Raw genomic sequence first — 26,821 nt, 5'->3', positions numbered from 1 at the left:
AGGCATCAGGGGTGCCTATGCACAGAGGGACAACCGTGTGAAGAGTCAGCAAGAGGGCAGCAGCTACAAGCCAAGGAGGGAGGCATGGAGCAGAGCTTCCCTTAGGACCAGCGGAGGAAATCTACATGACTAGCACCCTGATCTTGATTTCCAGTCCCCAGAACTGTGAGAAAATAAATTCCTATGGTTTAAGCTACCCAGTCTGTGGTATTTTGTTATGGTGGCCCTAGCAAATTAATATAGGTGCTGAAACTAATTTGAGAAAAACAATTTCTTTGGTGAATTAATTAATCTGTCCTAGGAAGTTCATTGAAAATGACTCACCGACAGTCGCGGTGGCTCACGCCTGTAATTCCAGGACTTTGGGAGTCAGAGGTGGGTGGTTCATGGGGTCAAGAGAGCAAGACCATCCTGGCCAACATGGTGAAACCCCTATCTTTACTGAAAATACAAAAATTAGCTGGGTGTGGTGGCACACACGTGTAGTCCTAGCTACTTGGAAGGCTGAGGCAGGAGAATTGCTTGAAGCCAAGATTGGCCACTGCACTCCAGCCTGGCAACAGAGTGAGATTCTGTCTCAAAAAAAGACTTTATTCCAATCACTCTTATTATAACTGAAAAATAAAGACATTTTTTAAAAAAGAAAACATTTACAAAATGTCATTAATCTATCCCACTACATGTTATCTTCAGCAAACACATCTACTAAGGCCTTGTAAATATGCCCCTCGTGGAGAAAGGGCACTAGTTTTGAAAATACTAAAATTAGTATGAGTCCATTCAGATCAACAAGAATATTTTAAACACTGTGACTTAACCATGAAATATTTAGTAGAGGTAAACAAGTCAAGGAATATAGACTGTGCTCTTAAAGAATTCAGGCTTGTATTTCAAACTCTCCTCTCCCCCACAATGAACTTCACCCTTTCAAATACACCTCCCCCCACCCCCCACACACACAGGTTAAGGGGTAACACAAAAGCATGAAGACACAGACAACAGAAACAATAGGGTCATTAAAAGAGGGAGGGCTCATGATGGTACAGGAACCTGGGCTGGGGGAACCTCAAAGATGGTCCTCTGAACTTTTGCCCATTCAGTTCCACCTGCAAGCAGGTATTTCCCTCCCTCCTCTCCAGATTCCTGTCTACCCTAGAAGGTAGATATCAGATACCACCTCCTCCAAGGAGATCTCTCCAACTATTTCAGCACATGAGGATCTCTTTCTTCTTTCAAATCCCATTTCATGGATTATCTGAATCTCTCATTTTAATAGCAAGAAAGTATACATCAGACTTCCCAAAGGGCAGACTTGGCCTCTCACTGAATCACTGTACTGCTTTATATAGCTGCTATTCTAAAACAGCCTGGCTAGGCGAATTAAAACTTTAAAGATTTTAAACTTTCAAATTAGACCATTTTAACAATACCAGGGAATCAACCACTACTTAAATTCTACTTAGCGGAGTTTTTGAAACACTTGGCGCAATAAGACTAAGAAGAGAGATTGGCCACGTCTTAACTCGCTGTGAGGATGACTTGCCAAACAAGACTACTTTGTATTTTTGGTTTGTGGTATCTGTCTCCAAGCAGCATACACTATATCACATACCATTCATTACGGTCCTGGGCCAAACCATTCTTGTAGCAAACAAGTGAAAAGGACAGGTACCAGGTACTTCCAGCTCTGTTCCACAGAAATGCAAATGTAAACTAAAGTAGTGCTTTATTTAAGAGCTTGAAACACAGCAGCAGAAAAGCTGAACTTTCTATTGACCATTTTATCTTCTGAGGCCGGGGGTCTTAAACTAGGGTGTGTGGCTCTTATAGTTTCTCCACCTATCCCAGCCACTGCCACCTCAGTACAATCAATTACAAGCAAACCAGAACTTGGGGTGCAAGGGCAGTGCAGGCTCAAGGCATCCCATCACCTCCTCATCTTACAGGGAGAGGCCTGGCCGGAAGAGAGGGTCTTTATAAAGCAAGAGCAAGAATGTAGTATCCCTCAGTTTGCCTAGGTCTAAGAGTGCCAAATAGTCCCAAAAGTCTCAGGACATACCTGGTTCATCTTCCTGGAGCATCAGTATTACAAGACCTGGAGGATTATGTTTTATATTAAATAAGTGCAGATACGTTACACAGTAAATTGTAAGAACCAAAGAAATGTTTGCTCCTGCCATGCTTGGCCTCTGCTTCAGAATCCTAGAAATATGGATTCACTCTCCTCTCCCATTGGGAGAGGAAGTTTTTACTCCATTCTCACACTGCTAATGAAGACATACCTGAGACTGGGTAATTTACAAAGGAAAGAGGTTTAATAGATTCACAGTACAGCATGGCTAAGGAGGCCTCAGGAAACTTATGGTCATGGTGGAGAGGGAAGCAAACACATCCTGCTTTGCATGGTGACAGCAAGGAGAAGTGCCAAGCAAAAGAGGAAAAAGCCCCTTATAAAACCATCAGATCTCATGAGAACTCAGTCACTACCAGGAGAACAGCATGCAGGTACCTGCCCCCATGATTCAATTACCTCCTACCAAGTCCCTCCCACAACATGTGGGGATTATGGGAACTACAGTTCAAAATGAGATGTGGTGAGAACACAAAGCCTAACCGTATCATCACACTCTTGGCCCCTCCCAAATCTCATGCCCTCACTTTTCAAAACATAATCATGCCTTCCCAACAGTTACAAAGTCTTAACTCATTCCAGCATTAACTCAAAAGTCCAAGTCCAAACTCTCACCTGAGACAAGCCAAGTCCTTTCTGCCTATCAGCCTGTAAAATCAAAAGCAAGTTAGTTACTTCGTAGATACAATGCAGGTACAGGCAATGGATAAATACAGCTGTTACAAATGGGAGAAACTGGCCAAAACGAAGGGGTACAGGCCCCATGTAAGTCAGAAATACAATAAATCAGTAATTAAATCTTAAAGCTCTGAAATAATCTCCTTTGACTCCATGTCTCATATCCAGGTCACATTGATGCAAGAGGTGGGCTCCTACAGTTTTGGGAAGCTCCACCCTTGTGGCTTTGTAGGGTACAGCCCCCCTCCTGGCTGCTTTCACAGCTGGTGTTGAGTGTCTGTGGCTTTTCCAGATGCACAGTGCAAGCTGTCAGTGGATCCACCATTCTGGTGACTGGAGGACAGTGGCCCTCTTTTGAGACCTCCACTAGGCAGTGCCCCACTGGGGAATGTGTGTGGGAGCTCTGATTCCATACTCCCCTTCTGATTGCCCTAGCAGAGGTTCTCCATGAGGGCTCTGCCCTTGAAGAACACGTCCAACTGGACATCCTGGCATTTTCATACATCATCTGAAATCTAGGTGGAGGATCATAAATCTCAATTCTTGTCCTCTGTGCACCCACAGGTTCAATACCAAATGGAAGCAGCCAAGACTTGGGGCTTGAACCCTTTGAAGCTGCAACCTACGCTATACCTTGGCCCCTTTTAGCCATGACTGGAATGGTTGGCAGGGCACCAACTCTCTAGACTACACACAGCAGGGGGGCCCAGCCCACAAAACCATTTTTTCCTCCTAGGCCTTCAGGCCTGTGATAGGAGGAGCTGCTTCAAAGGTCTTTGACATGCCCTGGAGACATTTCCCCATTGTCTTGGAAATTAACACTTGGCTCTTTGTTGCTTATGCAAAGTTCTGCAGCCAGCTTGAATTTCTCCCCAGAAAATGGGTTTTTCTTTCTACCACATTGTCAGGTTGCAAAATTTTCAAACTTTTATGCTCTGTCACCTCTTGAACACTTTGCTGTTTAGGAATTTCTTCCGCCAGATACCCTAAATCATCTCTCTGATGATCCATAGATCTCTAGGGCAGGGATAAAATGTTGCCATTGTCTTTACTAAAGCACAGCAAAGAGTCACTTTTGCACTAGTTCCCAACAAATTCCTCATCTCCATCTGAGATCACCTCAGCCTGGACTTCATTGTCCATATCACTATTAGCATTTTGGTCAAAGCCATTCAACAAGTCTCTAGGATGTTCCAAACTTTCCCACATTTTCCTGTCTTCTTCTGAGCCTTCCAAACTGTTCCAACCTCTGCCCATTACTCAGTTCCAAAGTTGCTTCCACATTTTCCAGTATCTTTAATAGCAGCATCTTACTACCTCACTACCAATTTACTGTGTTAGCCCATTCTCATGCTGCTAATAAAGACATACCTGATACTAGGTAATTTATAAAGGAAAGAGGTTTCATTGAATCACAGTTCCACATGGGTAGGGAGGCCTCAGGAAACTTAAAATCATAGCAGAAGGGGAAGGAAACACATCCTTCTTCACAAGGCAGCAGCAAGGAGAAGCCATAGTGAAGCAGGAGAAAGCCTCTTATGAAACTATCAGATCTCAAGAAAACTCACTCAGTATCATGAGAACAGCATGGAGGCAATCTGCTCCCATGATTCAAATCCCTCCCAGTAGGTCCCTCCCATGACACATGGGGATTATGGGAACTATAGTTCAAGATGAGATTTGGGTGGGGACACTGGTAGGAATCTGATGTAGGTTTTATATGATATAGTTGATCTTAAATTTATTTTTCTCTCTTTTTTTCCCACACAGAATTATATTTCCTGAAATAATCTATACAAAGATTTGTAAAAAGACAGAAAATGTTTACATCCACTTTCCCTCATTCAGCTCCTAATTTTTCTCTTTTGTTCAAGCAGGCAACTTCAAAACTAATCCTTAAGTAGTTCCTCCCTCAGCCTGCTCTGCCTTCCAGTAATGGTTGTTTTCACTATTACCAACGACATGCAAGAGGGAAACAAATGCACCTTGCGGGAGAATTATTTGAAGCTTACAAACTACTTTTACTTTAAGGGTTATGCAATTTTACTAACGTTCTCTAGTGAAGTAAAAATTACACAGGTCTTGATAACAGATACATGAGCAACAATTAAAATCAGATTTTAACATGCATAATTTTAGCATCTCATAAAGATAATCTCAACTTCTGCTTTTTCACCTCACAGCTCAACAATACTATAAGGACTGAAGAATCCTGTTTGCAAGGAAAATGCAACTTTCCCCTTTCCAATAAGACTAACCACTTCTCATAGTCCAGTCAAGAACAAAAAAATCACTTTGTATCCTCACATAAAGCAAAAATAACATGATCATCCTGCCTGGAAGTTGGTCCCCAAAATAAAATTTCAAACACATCTCACTCTCTTAAAAAAAAACATTTTTCCCTTGATTGTTTGCTCTGCGATGTCTGGAAACAAGCCACAACTTTTAGTAATACGATAATTGTGTGAGGAAGTTGTTTTCAGTCATGAACAACAGACTGATGTACATGGAGAATTTTGGCAATTTGGGAGAATATTTTCTTTCAAGTATTTTTTGATTTTATTTGATGAGCCAGTCTTATAAAGCCTGACTCCCTTGCACTCTGAGGAAATAAACATTTTCCTTCCTGTTCTGTTTCTGTCTCTAAGTCTCCTTTGTCAAAAGCAAATGTAACATTAAGCAGAGATTGCTATTCTACTATTTTAACCCAAGCATATATTACCTACTCTGGGCTAGCACAACTTGTGGGGCCTGCTCAAATTTACTCCTTGAGTCTAAATGCAGAAGTAGACTTTTAACCCTATTATGAGCCCAACATCTGGACCTCTTGTCCAGATACAAAATGGGTCTCATAGATTTTTTTCCCAGATTTGTAGTTGCCGCTGCAACACTGATTAAACATCCCCTCTATGTCTTTCTCCTGATGACTGATACCAAGAAGGGACAGGAAGAGGGCCTTATTGTATTCTACCCTTTCTCCTGCTTGTCCTTAGGTATCGTTAGAGACCTTATAAAATTAAGACAGAGGCCAGGCATGGTGGCTGACATCTGTAATTCCAGCACTTTGGAAGGCCGAGGCAGGAGGATCACTTGATGTCAGGAGTTCGAGACCAGGTTGGCCAACAAATAAAACGCTGTCTCTACTAAAAATATAAAAATTAGATGGGGATGGTGGTATGTACCTGTAATCCCAACTACCTGGGAGGCTGGGGCATGAGAATCACTTGAACCCAGGAGGCAGAGCTTACCGTGAGCGGAGACTGCACCACTGCACTCCAGCCTGGGCAACAGAGTGACATTCCATCTTAAATTTAAAAAAACAAAATAAAATAAAATTGAGATGGAGCAGGGAACCCCTCTTAGGGGCTTGTGGGGTTCCCCACACCCAATCATGAAAATAAAGGAAAATCTTGAGTTCCTTCAAGGTACAGTCCAGGCACCTAGCTTGCTCTGAGAGGTAAATAAGCAACCTGATAATCAAATAAGGGACCTGGAGCAAGTCACAGCCATGAACTATAGCTAACATTCTTTTCTGGTGACCCTAAATTTTCAAACAAATCTTCTCTTCCTTAACCAACTGCAAATAGAAAAATCTTTGAATCTACCCAAGAACCTATAAGCCCCCACTTCAAGATATCCCACGCTTTTGGGGCAAAACCAATGTGTAACCTCCATGTATTGATTTATGATTTTGCCTATAACTTCTTTCCTGAAGTTTACCCCTGCCTTTAAAAATCCTTGCTTGCAAGCCATCAGGGAGGCCAGGATTTAAGGATTCATTGTCCGATCCTCCTTGCTTGGCACCCTGCAAATAAACGCCTTCCTTTCTACTGTTCAAACCTCAGTGTGGACACCTGGTCTCACTGTGCCAGGTGAGCAGACCCTAGTTCAGTTCTATAACGAAATGCCTCTGCACAGGCAGGACACACTTTAAATTGTCTTCTGATGGGAGGGGGTAGGTGTCCCTGAATTATTTAGAGGTGCCTGGCTTTGGGAACCTCCCATTTATAAAATGGAAATAACAAGTCACTTTGCTGTGAGAATGAAAGTAGACTGTGCATAGACCCAGCCAAGTTGCTGTCACACTTAAGACATTAAAAAGTAAAAAAATATATATAAAAGTAAGCCAGACACTGTGGCTCATGCATTTAATCCCAGCATTTTGGGAGGTAGAGGCAGGTAGATCACTTGAGGCCAGGAGTTCAAAAACAGCCTGAGCAACAGGACGAAACCCCATCTGTACAAATAATAAAAAATTAGCCGTGCATGGTGGCCCGCGCCTGTAGTCCTAGCTACTTGGGAGGCTGAGGCGGAAGATCACTTGAGCTTGGGAAATTGAGGCTGCGTTGAGCTGGGATTTTGCCACTGCACTCCAGCCTGGGAGACAGAGTGAGACCCTGTCTAAGTCAATAAAGTAAAACTTAGGAAAAAAGCCAAAATAAGAAAAATTAAACAAAAACAAAAAGACTAGACAGAAAATGACACAATGAGGCATTATTCAGTCATCCTCTAAATATCATAGCTTAGTATAATAATAGTTGCTTAAACATATTATACAAACATCATAAAAATATTGTTCTTAAAATATTTTTTGTACTCCAAGTAATAAAAACATTTCCCGCGAAAGCTACAAAGGACAGATGTTATTTATGTGATAAAATACCTTAGCATCTGGGGGCCAACAGCAATGGGGAGGAGGAAGCCAACACCTTTCCAGAATATGTCAATGATATAATTTGCAAGGCAAAAAAAAGACCCCCACTGTGACCAGAATAGGGCTATCCGGGAAGGCTGAAAGGTGACAGCCAGCGATTGGTATGAACACTCACGCAGAGGCAGCAGGATAAGCAACACAGAAGAGGACACATGAATCACCAGTGCACGCTACACAAAACGGTACTTTCCCTTGCTCATGCAATGCACTCTGACGTCTTGTCTTCCTTTCTCTTGGCCGTCATGTTTTAAAAACCGCTGTTTGCAATTCACTAAACTGATCATTAGCCTAAATGAGTCACAGCCCACATTGGAAGACAATTGGATACAGCATACCCTAATCTTTAGCCCAGCAGATTGCTAGAAAGGGGAAGGGAGTCGTTTAGCATAAGTCTTTGTAAATGCTTCCTAAAGTAGTTTTGAGCTATCTTCTTAAATAATTTGTTCTAAAAGGTTGCCAGGATTCAATGTTTCCCTCTTATGAAAAGTCTCTTGGGTCTGTTCTCATCCCTCATACCTGCACAAAGATGACTGTCACTGCTTTCACTACTCTAGGACGTCTGCCATTTGTTTTTTGAACAATCCAGTCCAGTTTCAGGATTTGAGACCCTCTTTAAGGGGTTTAGGTTGGCCTTCCCATTTTGAAAGAATGATACAGTCTGAGGTCAACTTTTCCTTTTCCTATCACCTGTTAATGTCACCTATTCTTCCATAAACACTGGATGATCTTCCTTATAAGAACAAAATTCCTTGTGGGCACCGCAGCTCATGGGGGCCTCTGGCTTTCCCGACCTTATCCTTGCAGGCCCAGGTCACTCTCCTGAACCTCTTCTTGGTGATGTACCCTATGCGATGTACCTAAAGACAGTTCTAGCTTCCAGACCCCTACTCCCCACTATTACTTAAGCGGGGGAGTCAGCTTGGAAAACGTATTTAATATTGCAATCTAATTTTCTCCACCTGTAAACTGAAAATATTACTACTTACTTTTGGAGTTTTCGTAAGAATTAATTTACGCATGAGAGTTCCCTTCCCCCGTCTCCCTGGACACTTTCCCTCAAGCTTCCTTTGCTTTCAAAATACCAGTGTTTCACTGTTGTCAATATCACAAGCTGCAGAAACCACAAAGCCTCCAAACAGATTTCTGCAGAGACTACTCTTTGCCTTCCTTAATTCATTACACAGAAAAGATGGAAGAGGCGCGGGGGGTTGCGAGGGGGCGGCGGGAAAAGTGTTGTGAAACCCCTATTTCTCTCTAATCAGTAAAATAACCTGCGAGCAGGCTCCCCAGTCCAAACGAAAAGAATGAGCAACTGTCAAGCCAGGGATCACCTGAGAACCCGCCCAATGCATGGGTGCGCGCCGGGGGCCAGGGGCCGGCACATTTTCCCGGTCCAGGGGGGGTCTCTCAGTTGCAGGGCACCGAGGCTGCAGGAGGACCAGAGCAATGAAAGTTTTCTCAGCTGCGGGAAACGTTGTGCCTCGGCCTCTAGGGCCGAGCGGAGGGGAGGAAGCCCACCCAAGCCCCGAGCGCCGCCACTTCCAGGCTTTTCGGACGCCCAGCAGCGTCCACAAGCACATCCGCGGGCTGCTGGGAAGGTTTTAAACTTGGTGCTCTCCACCGGGTCCACACTCTTCCCCCGGGCGTCCTCACACCCCAGTTCTCCTCCCCCTACCCCATTCTCCAACCTCTCCATATTGAAGACATCCCCCAAACCCAAGCGAGCCCTACTGCCTTGACCGAAGCCGCACGCGCCCCGCACCCCGCGCCCAGGCTTTGCTCGGCTCTGGGCGCCCTGTCCCGCCTGTAGTGACCGGCTGGCGCGCCCCGGCCCGTGGGCTCGGCCCTGGTACCTGCTCCTGGCTCCTCCGAGGTTCGCTAGCGCCGCCGCCGCCGCCGACGCCGACGCCGACGCCGCCGCCCCCGCTGCCTCCCACCACCCAGGGCGAACGAGTAGCTCCTGGCTCTTTGGTGCTGCAGAGACGCGCGCTCCCGACCCGCGGCGGAGGCGGCGCAGGGCGCCGGGGCCGGGGCTGGAGCGCGGGAGCCGCCTCCCAGCCCGGGGCCGCCTTGGCCAAGAGGAGGTGAGCTTTGCAGTTCCTTTTCCTGCTCAATTTGCCCCTCCGAGTCCGGGTCAGAGCCTGAGTCAAAGAATTCTTTGCTATCCAGGGCTCTGCAGTGTGTCCCTCTAGCCAACTTTGGCTAACAGGAGCTCATTAGCTGAGCGAGAGGGAGTGGGGCAGCATGAATGGAGATTTTTGAAAAATCGGCAGCATTGAGTTCAAGTTCCATAAAGCCAGAGTTCCCCCCCCCGCCCGCCCAATAATGTGCTGCTCCAATTACTACCTCGGTAGTTTCTCTTCCTGCCCACTGGTCCAGGTGTCAAAGGGCAGTCGAATGTTCAAATGGGGTCCTAAAGGGCTAGCACTGGGCCGGGAGTAATTCATAGCAGAGCTGGCTCATCTCTTCCTCCCTTGAGTCCATGTTGCACGCCAGGCATTGATCTGGGAGCTGGGGATGAAGAGGCTTGGTGCTTGCGTTCTACTGAAGAGACAGGCATAAAGATAAGAAATAACTAAAATATATAGTATGGGAGACAGTAATGAAGTGCGGTGGACAAAAAAGAAGGGAGGAAATGGGATAATATTTGGTAATAGGGGGTACATTTTTAAATGGGATGGTCAAAGATGGCCTCACAGTGGAGTAAAGATCTAAAGGAGATGAGAAGTTACGCTGGTATCTGGAGAGAAAGCCCTTGCTGGGTGGCAGGCACGGAGATGTTCTTTATTGCACCTGCTCTTTTTTTTTTTTTTTTTTACTACTCTCCATATGCCATATTAGACAGGTATTACCACCATTTCTATTTTACGGATGAGAAACTACAGATTAGGAAGGTTAAAGGAACTGCCCAAGGTCATATGTTAGTCAATAGAGGAGCTTGCCTTCAAGGTTAGGAAGTCTGGTGTCTCAGAACCACAGGTAAGCCACGATTATACAGTAACAGGGGAAGTGCAGCACCCATGCAGGCTGGTGACAGTGTGATGAACTCAATCTGGAGGTGCCAGAACAGGATTCCTGGAAATGACATTTCATCACTGATTTGTTTTTTTTTCTTAAGCTCAGTTTCATTACCAGGTGTACAATGAAATATTTTGAAAATCATCTTTTTTTTCTTTTTTTAAATTTTACTTTAAGTTGTGGGATACATGTGCAGAATGTGCAGGTTTATTATATAGGTATATATGTGCCATGGTGGCTTGCTGCACCTATCAACTTGTCATCTAGGTTTTAAGCCCCACATGCATTAGGTATTTGTCCTAATGCTATCCCTCCTCTTGCCCCCACACCCTGACTGGCCCCAGTGTGTGTTGTTCCCCTCCCTGTGTCCATGTGTTCTCATTGTTCAACTCCCACTTATGAGTGAGAACATGCGGTGCTTGGTTTTCTATTCCTGTGTTAGTTTGCTGAGAATGATGGTTTCCAGCGTCATCCATGTCCCTGCAAAGGACATGAACTCATTCTTTTTATGGCTGCATAGTATTCCATTGTGTATATGTGCCTCATTTTCTTTAGCCAGTCTATCACTGGTGGGCATTTGGAGTGAACAGGCAACCTACAGAATGGGAGAACATTTTTGCAATCTATCCATCTGACAAAGGTCTAATACCCAGAATCTACAAGGAACTTAAACAAGTTTACAATAACAAAACCAACAACCCCCCCAAAAAATGAGTGAAGGATATGAAAAGATACTTCTCAAAAAAGACATTTATGCAGCCAACAACAAACATATGAAAAAAAGCTCATCATCACTGATCATTAGAGAAAACCATCTTTATAGCATGTGCGTATATCTTCTGTCTCATCCACAAGCAGTTTAATTCTAAATAACATAACTTGACGATCTGTGATAAGATTTGTTAGTCATTCCCCAAGTGTCCTCACAGGTTCCAGTTGCACATTCCTGTTTGTGGGGATGTGATTCCTCACCCCTGCAGTAGAGCCTATGCCAAGTGTCTTCACGGCATCATGAAGCAGAGTGACAGAACTGCCGCTTCTGAGAGGCTACGGCATGAACAGGATAGTTTCTGCCTTAGCTGTTAGCATCAGGTGGCCTTGTTCTGGGCAGAGTGTCAACGGCTCCAGACAGAAAATCAGGGCACATTGTACTTTGTGAAAAAGGCAGGTCACTAACCATTAGTTTCAGAAGCTGAAACTGCAGCATCTGATGAAAGAATGACATCAATAGGAGGGCAGAGCCCACAGTTCTCTCCTAGGTACCACCTCCCCATGGTTACATTCATTGTTTTCCTTCCTCCACTGTCAGCAAATGTCTTTTGATCTTTCCTTCAGGGTTCCTCTCAAATACCACTTCTCCCAGAAAGCCTTCCTCATTGTCTCAGCTACAAATGAACCCTTAATCTAAAATCTGATACTTCCCTTATGGCACCTGACATTTTCTACTTTATTTTTGAATTTAGCCTATACTGTATATCTTAACTCCTCCACAGGCCAAATATTAATTTATATTTAATTTCTCTGCAGGTCCTAGCATAATGTCTTCTACCCAGAAGACAGTCAATGAATATATTTTTACTGTTGTTAATAAATTAAACTGCAAGAATACAGCTTCATTTTCTTTTAATTTTGTCTTTTCATTCCAAGATAACTCACAGAAATTTAGTAACAGGAGTGAGTTATATGTGGCTATAGCTATTGTTCATCAATATAAGTTGACGATGGTTTGCCTTAAGGTAAATTCCATTTGCCCTACTTTGAGATTAGAAAACTGAGGCTTTACAGTAATTTCTCTTAGTCTTCAATATTAGTCTTCAAGAGAGCCAGGATTTAAACGCAGCACTGTTTGGCTCCAAAATGAACTCACCACAAGCTCATACTTCTCCTCATTCAGTAATTCATGAATGAATGCATTCATTTGATGTTTCAACAAATATTTGCAAATATTTATTATGCTCAGCTCTGTCCTAGACACCAGGAAAACTGTAATGATTAAAGCAGTCCTTGTCCTCGAAATGCTCACCATCCTGTAGAAAGGTCAAAGGTAAGGAAATAATGAAAAGTGAGTATTATAAACCTTTTAGAGTCATGGAGGCCCTAGAGGAACACTTGGTTTTACCTTAGGTTATGGGAAGTAGGAGATGACAGTAAGGATTCTCTAAGAAGAATCTCTAGAATGTAATTTTAATTTTGAAGTTTGTTACAATGATAATGAAGGAAAGCATATGGTAGACAGAGGAAAGAGTACTTGCAAAAACACAAGCATGGAAGAATACAGTGCATTCAGAGAATGGCTATGCTGATTCAGGAGGGCTGCAGCATGGTGAGAGCAGAGTTAACATGAGGCTGGAAAGGTAAGCAGGGCCAAATCACAAGAGGTGCAGAGTAGTTTATGAAGTTCATTACCCCTTAATATGTATAAAGAATCATGGCTGTCTATGTATGTCAGTTTTTCAGGGTAGAGGTTATCTAACTTTAGTCAAATTCTCCAAGAGGCTGAATGACCCAGGGCTAGGAAGTGGGGAAGTCACTTTCCTTTCCCACAGACTTCCATTGGTCCGTGGACTACAAAAAATCCCAAGGAATTGCAACATCAGTCAAGATATGCTGGATACCTGGAGTAGGGTGGGTGCAATGCTCGCCCCTGCCAAAACACCTGCAAACACATAGTGGCACTGACATCCCTGGGCAAGGATAGCTAAGACCCTCGTCCTCCCAGCACCTGCACCCATGTGCCCTCCAAGGATGGAAGGAAGGGGTTGCTCAGTGGCCAGAAGGCCAGGAGACAGGGAGGCAGCTAAGAGTGTGTCCCGAGAAGGTGGCAGAAAGCAAGACCACAGAGAGCCACAACTCTAAGCCGTAAATGCATACTTCATTGCTTCATCTGACTTCAATCACTGCAATGGGCTGAATGGTGTCCCCCAAAATTCATATGTCCTAAGCATCAGTACCTCAGAATGTGACTGTATTTGGAGATAGGACCTTTAAAAAGGTGATTAGGTTTAATGAGGTCACATATAGGTGGGCCCTCTGACTGGTCCAATCTGACCGGTGTTATAAGAAGATACTAGTATACAGAGAGACACCGAGGGGCCTATGGATACAGAAAGATGCCAGCGTGAAGAGGTGGCATGGGGTGGCTGTCTGTAAGGCAAGGAAAGACGCCTGGAACAGAGCCTTTCCTGACGGCCCTCAGAGGAAACCTACCCTGCTAGCACCTTGCTTTTGGCCTTCAGTTCCAGAATTGTGGGAAAATACATTTCTATTGGTTAAGCCACCCAGCCTGTGGTATATGGTTATGGTAGCCCGAGCAGACTAATAGACTTATAGAATACCAATTCAAATTTCAATGATAACATTTTAAGCATTCCAAGATGGTGACCACAGAGCATTATATCCCAAGGGAAGGGCCCTTCTAAGCACCATGTCCACTGCATTAGTCATAAGCCCATGAAGCCAGGCCTTGGGACTTGGGATGTGAAGATCTGAAGACAGCCTGGGGTCCATCAGTGAAGTGGTGTGATTAAAGCTTGGGGATGGGTGAGATTAGTTCTTGGAAACATAAAGTGAGAAGAGAAGAGGGCTGATGTCAGAAACAGCAACTAGGGACACAGAGGTGAACAAGAGGAGGTGGAACCCAGTGGAGAAATGGTCAATAATGTCTAAGACCCAAGGACATGTACTTAGGAACCAAATCCCATGGACCCTAGCCTGGAGGTCATGTGATAGGCGTTGAGGCCAGGTTGCTACTGGTTAAAGAGTAGGTAGTGCAATTACAGGCTATTCTTCTAAGCAGGCTTGAGAGGAAGGAGGAGAATGGGGCTGATGAGGGCCCTTGTGCACATTTAGGGGAAGCAGGAGATCAGGAGTACTAATATCCAGCCCATGCCCAGTTGCCAAAGCTAAATCAGCCTGCTGGAAGGGCCAGCGGAAGGTCTTCTAATTAAGGCTCCAAATGGTCTAGGCCTGAATAACAGAGCTGTAGCTGGAGCTTTTCTTGTATATATGTATTTTTTATCTGAGTCCTCTCCCTAGCTCCATGAGAGAAGCAACTGGTCTGCCTCCATGTAGCCCCCAGAACAGTGCACATAGTAGGCACAAGAAACAAATGTTGAATAAGCCAGTGGGATGTAGAGTCAAGAGAAAGCTTGTGCTTGTTTTGTTTTGTCTTTATCCATTTGTTTCAGATGAGAGACATAAACATGTTTCTAGATTGAGGAAAAGGACCCCAAAGGAAGAGAGGTTGAAGATAAGAGTTGAGAGAGGAAATAATTGATGAAATAAAATAATAAAGAGTAAGAAAATAAATCAAGAGAACTTCTGGAGAAAAAAAAAACCCTGAATTATTTTTCGGAAAATTTAATTATTTAGTCATTCAATGATCAGTATCTTCATGGTCCTGGACCCTTCTGGGGTTGGGGAACTGAAGGGCTGGAGGGCCAGGGTGGATACAAAAGAAAATATAAAATATATTCCCTTTCATTTGTTCAAGGTAACACCATCTAGTTAAGAAGTCTTTTATGGAAAAAATACACAGCAGTGAAACCCAGCAAGAATGTTCCCAGGAGTCTGAGTAATAAAGAAAGATCTGAAAACAGAGTGAACCGAGAAAATGCCCAGAGGCATTACAGCAGAGGTGGAGAGGAGATGGAGAAAAGTAAGAGAGAAAATAAGGGAACATGAGCTCTGCCATGGTCTCTTGGCAGTGGGCCAGCTAGCAGCTCTCAGTATCAGGAAAACAGGGGTTCAGTGTTAACTCAAGACCTGGGCAGTTCCGTTTATTTTCCAATTGATTAGGACCAGTGCCAGCACTCAGGCCCAGCAGGAAGCAGTAAAATCAAGACTTGTCTCAGAGAAGGACACATCCTTGATAGTTAATATGTCTGGCCATGGGAAGCCTGGCTTTTCTATATTGAGTCCAACAGCAAAGCCCGGACCAAGTGAAGAAAGTGATGAGAAAGAAAAACTGACGTTGTTTTCAGATGTTAAAATACATTGTATGACACAGTAACATCTCTAAGGAAACTATTGTTTCCTTGTTTCCTTAAAGACTAGGATAATCTATCATCCAGTCAAATCAAAGGCCAAACACACACACACACACACAGAACCCAGGAATTCTGCTAGCTGAAGCCATCCCAGGAAGCAGCAAGTACAACTCATATCAAGGATATAGTTTCATCCTTCTGCTCAATTAAGTTTCAGAAAATAAATAGGAGGATTGAGTGTTCAAAAACCTGGAGGCTTCCAAGATGTGACGAGTGCAGGCTGCAGATGGTCGTGTTCTCACCGTGAATCGCTCCCATCTCATTAATGGCAATAATTATCTGCCCATTTCTTTCTTAGGTGATTCAAGGGTTTACTGCATATTATAAACTTTTTTCTTGCTCTTTGGCATAAATTGGATTTCACTTGCTTTGTCTTGGTTTTATACTATTGGTCTTTTCTAATTAGCACAATTATTCCTGAATATATGTATACTGTTTTCACTTGCTAATCATTCCTTTTTATTCCAGGGAACACATGCCAGGGCACCGCACACCCCTGCAGACACATACATACAGGACCTCAGCCCCTACCTCCTGGTAATATTCATTTTTCCTTTCCCTTCCAATGTTTAATCATTTACTCGAAGCTTCCCTTTTGCTGCTAATCCTATTGTTTTGTTCCTTCAGTAGAACTGCACAGACTTCCACCCACACAGCATGGCACTAGGCAGACAAAACATCTGATATATTTTAGCTCATGCTTGGCGTTCAATCAAGAAGACAAAGCTGTGAGCCACGCTGAAATGCCAACTAAAATTCATTTTGCACTACCAGAGAAAGAGACGGCACACTGAGGAGAAACTGTAGCCTCATGGTGATCACATGGAGCCCTAGGCTCTAACACTTGCAAATTTCTTTCCCTCGAAATTGAATTGGTGCATTTTGAAGTGAAATCCTGATAGCTTCTTGATTACTATCACACAATAATGAGGAAGCTTTGGTTTATTGGCACAGAGCTCAGCCACTCTCAGAGAGCAAATGGAAAAGAGAGACTAGCTTGTCCTGCTGCCTTGCTTCTTGCTATAGCTTCACTTGTGTCACAGCCAATATAAGGCATGACAGAGGTATTCCAAGATGGAGAAATACATTGAGCCTAGACATTGGCTGTTACAGCTGTGTTGGGGGAGTCCACACATACTCATGCCCCCTCTCTTTCCCACATGCCTGCACAACTGTCTATGCAGTGAGGGGAAGATGAGGGCGTGCAGCCCTGGGTGGTTTCATCTGCCGCTGAGGATCACTTTTCCCTTCCTAGTTCCTTTACCTCAAAGATAATCTGTGATCACTATCTACATGTTGAAAGCATTCAGCATTCTTCTGCCTCTTCTCAAATTATCTCTAATGCTATTTTTAACATTTCTGATCCTACCAAAATTCATGCCCATTTTGCAGAAACTGACTCAATGTGAAGAAGATGAATAATAAGGAGCTGTGTGTGTGTGTGTGTGTATGTGTGTATCTGGGTATATGTGTCTGTGTATAAAATCTCAGAAATAAATGTTGAAATAAATAAGAAATATTGGGCTGGACATGGTGGCTCACGCTTGTAATCCAGCACTTTGGGAAGCCGAGAAGGGCAGATCACGAGGTCAGGATTTCTAGACCAGCCCGGTCAACAACATAGTGAAACCTTGTCTCTACTAAAAATACAAAAATTAGCCGGGCATGGTGGTGCACACCTGTAGTACCAGCTACTCAGGAGGCTGTGGCAGGAGAATTGCTTGAACCCAGGAGGTGGAGGTTGTGGTGAGCCAAGATTGCGCCACTTCACTCCAGCCTGGGCAACAAAGTGAGACTCAGTCTCAAAAAACAATAAATAAATAAATAAATAAGGAATATTTAAATTTTTTATTATTTAAAGGTAATAGCACCTTTTGGAAAACCAAATAGAAGAAAAAATCATCTATAACTTCACTACTAGAAAACCACCAATGATAGCATTTTGTACTTTTATTAATTTAAACATTTTTTATTTTTAATTTTTATACATATATAATAGTTATAAATATTTATGGGGTACATGTAATATTTGGTACCAGTGTAACAGTATGTAATGATCAAAGCAGGGTAATTGGGATATCCATAACCTGAAGCATTAACATTTCTTTGTCTTAGGAACATTCTAATTCTACTTTTTAGTTATTTTGAAATACACAATAAGCTATTGTAAACTATAGTCGACCTACTGGGTTATTGAACACTAGGTTTTTTTTCTTTATCTAACTATATTTTTGTACCCATTAATCAACTCCTCTTTATCCTCTCTCCCCATTACCCTTCCCAGTGTCTGCGAACCATCATTCTGCTCTATATCTCCATGAGTTCAATATATTGTTTTTTGCTCTTATATATAAGTGAGAGAATGAGATATTTGTCTTTCTGTATCAGTCGTATTTTACTTAACATATTGCATTTACTCTTAGACCATTGTAAAACATGGCTGTTTACATAGTAACCATTTGGTGTATTAGTCCATTCTTGAACTGCTATACAGACATACCTGAGACTGGACAATTTGTCAAGAAAAGAGGTTTAATCAGCTCTTGGTTCTGTGGGCTATACAGGCTTCTGCTTCTGGGGAAGCCTCAGAAAACTTACAATCATGGTAGAAGGTAAAAAAGAAGCAAGCACATCTTCATATGGCCAGCAGGAGAGAGAGAGAGAGAGAGAAGGAGTGGGGTGCTACATAACTTCAAAAAACCAGATCTTGTGAGAACTCTATCACAAGAAAGTCAAGGGAGAAATTCACCCCAGTGATTCAATCTCCTCCAACCTCCCACTGGAAATTACAATTCAACATGAGATTTGGGTGGGGACACAGAGCCAAACCATATCCTATAATACCTTTAAATGAGTATATTGCTTTTTCCCACATAATTCCATTATATTATAGGTATTTTCTATATTATTATATAATTTTATAAGCCTCAAGTCTTTTTTGAGAGGGGTGTTTTGCTATATTACCTAAGCTGACCTTAAATTCCAGGGCTCAAATGATCCTCCCACCTCAGCCTCCTGAGTAGCCAGTACTATAGGCAGACACCACTGCACCTGAATCCAAATATCAACTGTTAATGGCTGAGTAGACACCGTAATTTATTTAACTATCTCATTATTGACAGACATTTAGGTAGACTCCAGATTTTTTTCTATTGTAGCTATTGCTGCAATGATATTTATAATTATCTTTTTTTTTTTTTTTTTTTTGCAAATAGACTTTATTTTATTTTATTTTATTTTTTAAAATAAAGATGGGCTTTCACCATGATAACCAGGCTGGTTCTGAACTCCCGACCTCAGGTGATCCACCCACCTCAGCCTCCCAAAGTGCTAGGATTACAGGCGTGAGCCACCACGCCTGGCCACAAATAAGACATTTTATTTGCCACACATTTTATTTGCCACTATTATAAGTCTGAATTTTAAACAGATTCTTGGACTGGTGGTTCATATCCATCAGCTCGTTCAACTTTAGCACCTGTCTCATCCCCAGTGGCTTTTCCAGAACTACTGCCTTCACCATGAAGCTCCATGAGTTTTCCCAATTCAAACTTGGGCTTCTTCAGCATTTTTACTTTTCTAACGAAGACATCATGGAGAGGATAAATAGATTGGCAAGCCTTTTCTATGTCTTTCCCAATGCTGTCTGGAATCAATTTATTGACCACTTCTTTCAAGTCATTTGTCTGCACCTCTCGGGTCATGATTTCCATCATCTTCTTCCGGATTTGGCGGACCTGTTGGTGCTGAGCATAAGAGGTCTTCCGTATCTGATTGTTGCGTTTTTTAGTAAAACCAACACAGAACAGACGAAGCAAGTAACCATCGGTAGTCTTGACATCAACATGAGCTTCAATCATTGTCTGCCATTTTTTGACCATGGAACACATTTTGTCACGGGTAAGATCCATGCCATGGAAGTTAGTCAGGCAGTTTTTGCCCTGAACATCTTCAGTAATCAGCTTGAATTTTCTAAATGCAACTTCATCATTCTGCAAATCAGCAAGACTAACTTCAAACACTCGACCCTTGAGGCCATCAGATGCAATTTTGGTTCCTTGGGTCCTGGTGACTAGCGTCTTTCCAATATTTCTTATATTGAACATAGCGGGTGCTTTCACATCATACCAATCTTTCTTAGAAAATGGATCAACCACTTTCTTCTTGGCTCCCTTTTTACCGCCTTTCGTAAGGCGCTTGTTCTTGCCAACCGCCATGGTGCTGCTCAGAGAGCCAAAAGGGCGGAAGTGGAAGTCCGATATTTATAATTATCTTATATAAAGGCAGATATGATAAAAGATACAGCTATATGACAGATATTACAAAATATAGTTATCCTCTCTGTACCTTAATATTCATTTCACATTTGCAGAAATTTTTCAGATGTCTACCAACGGGTAGGTCAAGCAATATTTAGCTTTGCAAGCAAGGGCCCTCTGTGGGTAACAGCAGACATATACCAATAAAAGTTTTTGTTGTCATTTTTGTTAAAAACCATAAATTTCTCCTTATCTTTTTAATAACATATGTAATTATTAAATGCCTTATGTTTATAAATAAGAAATCATCCCATTTAGCCTGGACATGATAAATCTGAGGGCAGGGAGAGGTGATAACTGTCTTCAAATGTCTAAAGGCCCAGAAGCTGAGGGAGACTTTCTCTGTGGCCTCAGGTGAAGGCAGGCTTCAGCTGAGTGAGGGGAACTTCTGCCAGGGGCCCAGAGGGTGCCCCCTTGGTGGCTGTGATTTGTAACAGGCTGGATAAGCACCTGGCAAGGACAGAGTTGAGGCATTCATCAACCTGCAAAGCTGGATTATGTACTCATTAAGATCCCTTCCAGCCCTGAGAAGCAGTGACTCTAGAAGTTATATATAATGAGTGTTTTCCTTTGGTAAAATAGAATATAATTGATTACCATAGTATTGAATAGTTTAAAGTGAGAAGGTGAGTTCTTTTATTTTGATGTGCATGCATTCAATAAATTTGTATTGTGAATTCATCATGATTCAGGCATTGTTTTAGATGCTAGGGCTCCGAGAGTGAACAAACAGACAAAAATCCATGCCTAAAAATCATTCAAAATGATTCACATATGTTTTCTTATCTGACTCCATGATGATTGCCTGAGACATGTAGAGCAGATATTTTCCCTGCTAAGAATGAAGAAACTAAAACTTAAAAAGGTTCAATGACCTCCCCAGGAACACACAGCAGGTTGAGGAAGAATGACAACTCAGCCCATGTGGGTGGGATGGCTACTGGCACTTTGGGAGGCTGAAGCTGGAGGATCACTTGGGCTCAAGAGTCCAACATCAGCCTGGATAACATAGTAAGATCTTGACTCCAAAAAAATTATAAATTAGCAGGGCATATTGGCACATACCTGTAGTCCCAGCTATTCCAGAGGATGAGGTAGGAGGATTGTTGGAGCCCAGCATTTCGAGGCTGCAGTGAGCTGTGACTGCACAGCTGCACTCCAGCCTGGGCAACAGAGCAAGACTCTATCTCAAAAACAAACAAACAAATAAATAAATATGAAAACTCAGCCCTGGTGGCTCCTGCTCCATTGCTCCACACCTGCCATATTACCTCACCCAGGGCCCCTGCATGTGGAGAGGAGCTCGTATTCCTGTAGTCCCACCTCAGACTTCTGGAGTGGGCAACATATCCTGAGTTTCCTAAAAATTACCACATATTTTATGTTACAAAGAAAAGTTGCAGAAAGGAGCAATGCTGTCTACAAGCCTAATATATTTTAATTTCTAAGCTAAGAAGTTCTCAAAGGCTGACATTACCTCTTACTCATGTTTGAATACCCCATGTCTGGCACATAACATATGTTTTATCAGTGTTTATTAATGGATAACCACAACTCACAAGAAACAAACACTAGTCTTATACTGTGTTTTTAAAATATGCTGTTCTTGTGAAGTTATAGTACCTTAGAAATGGGAAGTTCTGGTGTTTCATATGACTTCTAAGAAACTGGAATAATAAGGTAAAGATCTGTGTATTGACAACATAAATGTTTGGTAAAATGTGCAGGACTAGCAGGTCAGGATGTGGAAGGAGGTCAGGAGTTCAAGCCCAGCCTGGATAACACAGCAAGACCCTGTCTCTACCAAAAAAAAAAAAAAAATTTTTTTTTAATTAGCCAAACCTAGGGACAGAGACCTCTAGTCCTAGCTACTTAGGAGGCTGAGGTGGGAGGATTGTTTGAGCCCAGGAGTTCAAGGCTGCAGTGAGCCATGATTGTGTGACCACACTCCAGCCTGGGTGACAAAGTGACACCTTGTCTTTAAAATAAAAATGTGTAGTACTAATGCCTTGTGGAAAAAGGAGTCTCGTTTAATCTTCATTTTAAAGCGTTGCTTATTTTGAGAGTTACATGATTATTTTAGTGCACTTCAGTATATTCTGCTTAATTAAATTCTGGCCTTTAGTTTTCCAATATTTTACCAAGTTCTCCATTATAATTATGTGATATAGCTAGCCTAGAGTTAGAACCTGTACACTGCCATTTTATAGAGGACAAAACTGTTTCCATTCTCCTCACAATGACTGCTAGCCATGGCCTCTGTAAACTGCTAAGTTTACTTTGCAAAATGCAAAGAAAGGTAAATCTGCATACTTTCTCTTATCTGTAACTGCCAGAATTGCTGGCCTTTGTTTACCGGTACTGACCAGAGTAAGCACCCCCAGATAATTCCATCCTGGCACCAAGCAACTGAAAAATCTGTGGACCCCACACCTGTCCAAATAATGTATAAACTAATGTTTATCTTGACTTCTGTAAATCACTTAAGTGGCAATTGGAATGACAAAAGTCCCCTGCCCCTTGGAATGTCCGGAGCCCCCCTCAACCTTGTCTCAGCCTAGGAGGTGATTGTCAGCTTTCATTCCCATCACCACTCCTCACCGCCACTCCCAAGGTGGTTTTGTGGGTATAAAAAGGTCTTGTCACCCTTCTTTCTCGGCCATGGGTTGGAGAGATATGAGTCCTCCATGGTCGCCGGCAATAAACCCTGCAATTTGGCATACTTTTGTCTTGGTGTTGACTTTCTGTGCTCGGTCCGATACAACAATCACTGGATTGTATTTGCCCAGAAGTAAAGTAATCTTGTGACATCACAGATGTCTTCTGCACTTGGAAACTGAGAAAGATAAACATATCTTTTCATGGCAGGTTTCTAGCAGGTTTCCCTCCGTTTAAAGGGAAAACTTAGTGGAAAAATGGCAGCATACTCCCTCCTCATGTTCTCATTATTTGAGGACAAAGCCACGTTAAACCTGAAGTAGAAGAGGGGATATATCTATACATATACATACATACATATGATTTTAGTCCATTCAGATATAATACCATAAACTGGATGGCTATAAACAACAAAATCTGTTTCTAGTGGTTCTATAGGCTGGGAAGTCCAAGATCAAGGCACTGGTAGAATCAGTGTCTGCTTCCTGGCCATTGCAGGTTGGCAGCTTCTTGCTGTGTCCTCACATGGTAGAAGGGATCAATAAACCCCCTTGGGCTCATTAATTTCATTCTTAAGGGATCTACCCTTAAAACCTATTCATGCTCCAAATGCCCCACCTCTTAATACCATCACCTAAGGGTTTAGAATTTCAAGATATGAATTTTGAATTTTGGGAGGACATAAACATTTAGACCATAGCACATATATAACATAAATATATTTACAAATATATTTTAATATAAACAATACATTAATATATTACATGTAATTCATGAAGGAAGGATATTCAGTGGAAGACAAAGAGCATCAGGTGAAAATTACTTATAATACACATCTACCTAGGTAGATGGAAAAATCTGCAAAACCTAATTACTGAAGATAGTTCTAAACTCATGTCCAATTACTGAAGATAGCTCTAAACCCATGGGTGTCTGTGCTCTAAAAAAACAATTGCTCACCATTGTTCACTCCTGAAAAATGAATTTAAAAAACGAATTAAGGGAATGAAGCTGTTTGGCGGGATCAATGTACTTATGGAGAGACAGTACAAGAGGCAGTGAGAACACAGGATCGGAGCATCAAAGGGTCTTGGTTGGAATCTCTGTTCTGCCATTCACTTGTTCGGTGTCATGGTTTTTTTCATCTGTAAAGTAGGAATAAACATGGCCTCCAGGATTTTTGCAATGATGAAATGAAATTGTGTACGTGGAGAGCTTGGGACGATATCTGTCATGGAGTAAATATGCACCACAGGGCAGCAGCTGTTACTCTTGGTTATGCATGATGTGAACAACAATCACATAGCCACAGTTTCCAGCTTGTGGGGAAAAAATGTTGAAATCGGGATCTTTGAGTCCAAAAGCAAATAATTTTGGTATTCCCTGCAAGCCAATGAATCTGTTTCTGCTTTTTTGTGTGTGACAAAGCATCAGTTATACAATCCTCACAAATAATTTTGCTTTAATTCCAGGGTCACATAAAAAGTGGAATCCCATGGCCATATTTTCCTGTGTGACAAACCTACACATCCTGCAGATATACCCGGGAACTTAATAAAATAAAATAATTTGTTTTTAGACAAAGTATTGCTCTTGTCGCCCAGGCTAGAGTGCAATTGCACAATCTCAGCTCACTGCAACCTCCACCTCCTGGGTTCAAGCAATTTTCCTGCCTCAGCCTCCTGAGTAGCTGGGATTACAGGCGCCTGCCACCACGCCCAGCTAATTTTTTTGTATTTTAGTTGAGATGGGGTTTCACCATGTTGGCCCAGCTGGTCTTGAACTCCTGACCTCAGGTAATCCTCCCGCCTCAGTCTTCCAAAGTGCTGGGATTACAGGTGTGAGCCACCGTGTCCTACCATAAAAGTGTCTTTTTTTTAAGTGGTATCAAGAATGGTCCACCATAAATGGGTATCATCCCGGGATTTGAATGAGTTTGGCCTCAATTAGGCTTTCCATGAAACTAAATATCTCCCAAGAGATGCTGCAGCTGCTTTGTGTGGTTCACGTTTTGCCAGGTTTGTTTTTGTTTTGTCTGTGCCTGAGAGCATTTTCTGGAGCTAGGTTGCCTCCTTTCCACGAGAAATGATGGCTGCTTGGGAAACTCAAGCTCCCTTTTTTCTTTTTTTTTTTTAGAAATCCAAGCAAAACATAATGAGGACAATAAATATCTGGGCAGAAGCATTTCCAACTTAGACAGAAAATAAGTTGTTTACTATCTGCAGTTTGGTAGATCTTAGTAACATGGCTCTGCTTTCCCCTGATGAGAAGAAGGGACTTTGCAACATTTGCTTTAGACATGGATTCCCTAGAGCAGTGCTCCACCCACCCCACTGCCTCTCCTCGCACCCTACTGCCTCGCCATGCCACAAAGCTTTTCAGGTGAGTAGATACAAGATTAAGCAGCAGGTCTACAGCACATGCTCCCCTTTAAGAAGGCAGATGACATGATTATATATTTAGAAGATCCCATTGCCTTAGCCCAAAATCTCCTCAAACTTATAAGCAACTTCGGCAAAGTCTCAGGATACAAAATCAATGTGCAAAAATCACAGCATTCCTATACACCAATAACAGACTTAAAGAGAGCCAAATCAAGAATGAACTGCCATTCACAATTGCTACAGAGAGAATAAAATACCAAGGAATACAACTAACAAAGGATGTGAAGGACCCATTTAAGGAGAACCACAAACAACTGCTCAAGGAAATAAGAGAGGACACAAACAGATGGAAAAACATTCCACGCTCATGGTTAGGAAGAATCAATATTGTGAAAATGGCCATACTGCCCAAAATAATTTATAGATTTAATGCTATCCCCATCAAGGTACTAATGACCTTCTTCAAAGAACTGAAAAAACCACGTTAAACTTCGTATGGAACCAAAAAAGAGCCTGCATAACCAAGAAAATCCTAAGCAAAAAGAACAAAGCTGGAGACATCATGCTACCTGACTTCAAACTATACTACAAGGCTACAGTAATCAAAACAGCATGGTACTGGTACCAAAACAGAGATATAGACCAATGGAACAGAACAGAGGCCTCAGATGCAATGCCATACACCTACAACCATCTGATCTTTGACAAAACTGATGAAAACAAGCAATAGGGAAAGGATTCCCTGTTTAATAAATGATGTTGAGAAAATGGGCTAGCTATGTGCAGAAAGCTGAAACTGGACCCCTTCCTTACACCTTATACAAAAATTAACTCCAGATGGATTAAAGATTTAAACATAAGACCTAACTCCATAGAAACCCTAGTAGAAAACCTAGGCAATACCATTTAGGACATAGGCATAGGCAAGGACTTCATGACTAAAACACCAAAAGCAATGGCAACAAAAGCCAAAATAGACAAATGGGATCTAATTAAACTTAAGAGCTTCTACACAGCAAAAGAAACAATCATTAGTGTGAACTGACAACCAACGGAATGGGGAAAAAATTGTGCAAGCTACGAATCTGACAAAGGGCTAATATCCAGAAATTACAAAAAACTAAAACAAATTTATAAAAAAAAAACCATCAAAAAGTAGGTGGAGGATATGAACAGACACTTTTCAAACGAAGACATTTATGGTGCCAACAAACACGAAAAAAAGCTCATCATCACTGGTCATTAGAGAAATGCAAATCAAAACCACATGGAGATACCATCTCATGCCAGTTAGAATGGTGGTCATTAAGAAATCTGAAGACAACAGAGGCTGGAGAGGATGTGGAGAAATAGAAATGCTTTACACTGTTGGTGGAGTGTAAATTAGTTCAACCACTGTGGAAGACAGTGTGGTGATTCCTCAAGGATCTAGAACTAGAAATACCATTTGACTCAGCAATCCCATTACTGGGTTTATACCCAAATGATTATAAATTGTTCTATTATAAAGACACATGCAGATGTATGTTCACTGTGATACTGTTTACAATAGCAAAGACTTGGAACCAACCCAGATGGCCATCAGTGATGGACTGGATAAAGAAAATGTGGCACATATACACCATGAAATATGATGCAGCCATAAAAAAGGATGAGTTCCTTTGCAGGGACATGGATGAATCTAGAAACCATCATTCTCAGCAAACTGATACAAGAACAGAAAATCAAACATGGCATATTCTCACACATCAGTGGGTATTGAACAATGAGAACACATGGACACAAGGAGGGGAACATCACACACTGGGGTCTGTTGAGGGGTGGCGGGCTATGGGGGGGATAGCAGGGAGTGGGAAGATTGGGGAGGGATA

At 42.3% G+C, this 26,821-nt stretch overlaps 2 protein-coding genes across 12 annotated transcripts in view; both read right to left on the bottom strand.

Moving 5' to 3' along the window:
* Window positions 1-10,081, bottom strand: part of MRAP2 (melanocortin 2 receptor accessory protein 2) — a 60,963-nt gene extending 50,882 nt beyond the window's left edge. For 6 of the 11 annotated variants that reach the window (XM_078369711.1, XM_008994729.5, XM_008994731.5 and 3 more), the window contains exon 1: window positions 9,377-9,527. Coding sequence is in view for 1 of the 11 variants with exons in the window: in XM_035296244.3 (XP_035152135.1) it covers window positions 9,870-9,970 (101 nt within the window). In the remaining 10 variants the exon portion in view is untranslated. Of the gene's footprint in view, window positions 1-2,746; window positions 2,780-9,376; window positions 9,528-9,869 lie in introns of those variants that run through there. The other 5 variants (XM_078369712.1, XM_035296245.3, XM_035296246.3 and 2 more) reach the window with 2 other exon arrangements.
* An 8,695-nt stretch (window positions 10,082-18,776) lies between these two features.
* Window positions 18,777-19,832, bottom strand: LOC100410792 (small ribosomal subunit protein eS1). Its single transcript, XM_035296235.3, has one exon. It carries the CDS (start codon window positions 19,804-19,806, stop codon window positions 19,012-19,014), a length of 795 nt encoding a protein of 264 aa, XP_035152126.1. The 5' UTR covers window positions 19,807-19,832; the 3' UTR covers window positions 18,777-19,011.
* Window positions 19,833-26,821: the final 6,989 nt, after the last annotated feature.

Source organism: Callithrix jacchus, chromosome 4, assembly GCF_049354715.1.
Source record: "Callithrix jacchus isolate 240 chromosome 4, calJac240_pri, whole genome shotgun sequence".
NCBI lineage: Eukaryota > Metazoa > Chordata > Mammalia > Primates > Cebidae > Callithrix > Callithrix jacchus.
Note: the sequence above shows the minus strand (reverse complement) of the source record. Positions and strands in the feature narration are given on the sequence as shown.

Bases quoted from the DNA above. Each gene is read 5' to 3' on its own strand.
- LOC100410792 (XM_035296235.3), bottom strand. From the start codon at position 19,806: ATGGCGGTTGGCAAGAACAAGCGCCTTACGAAAGGCGGTAAAAAGGGA.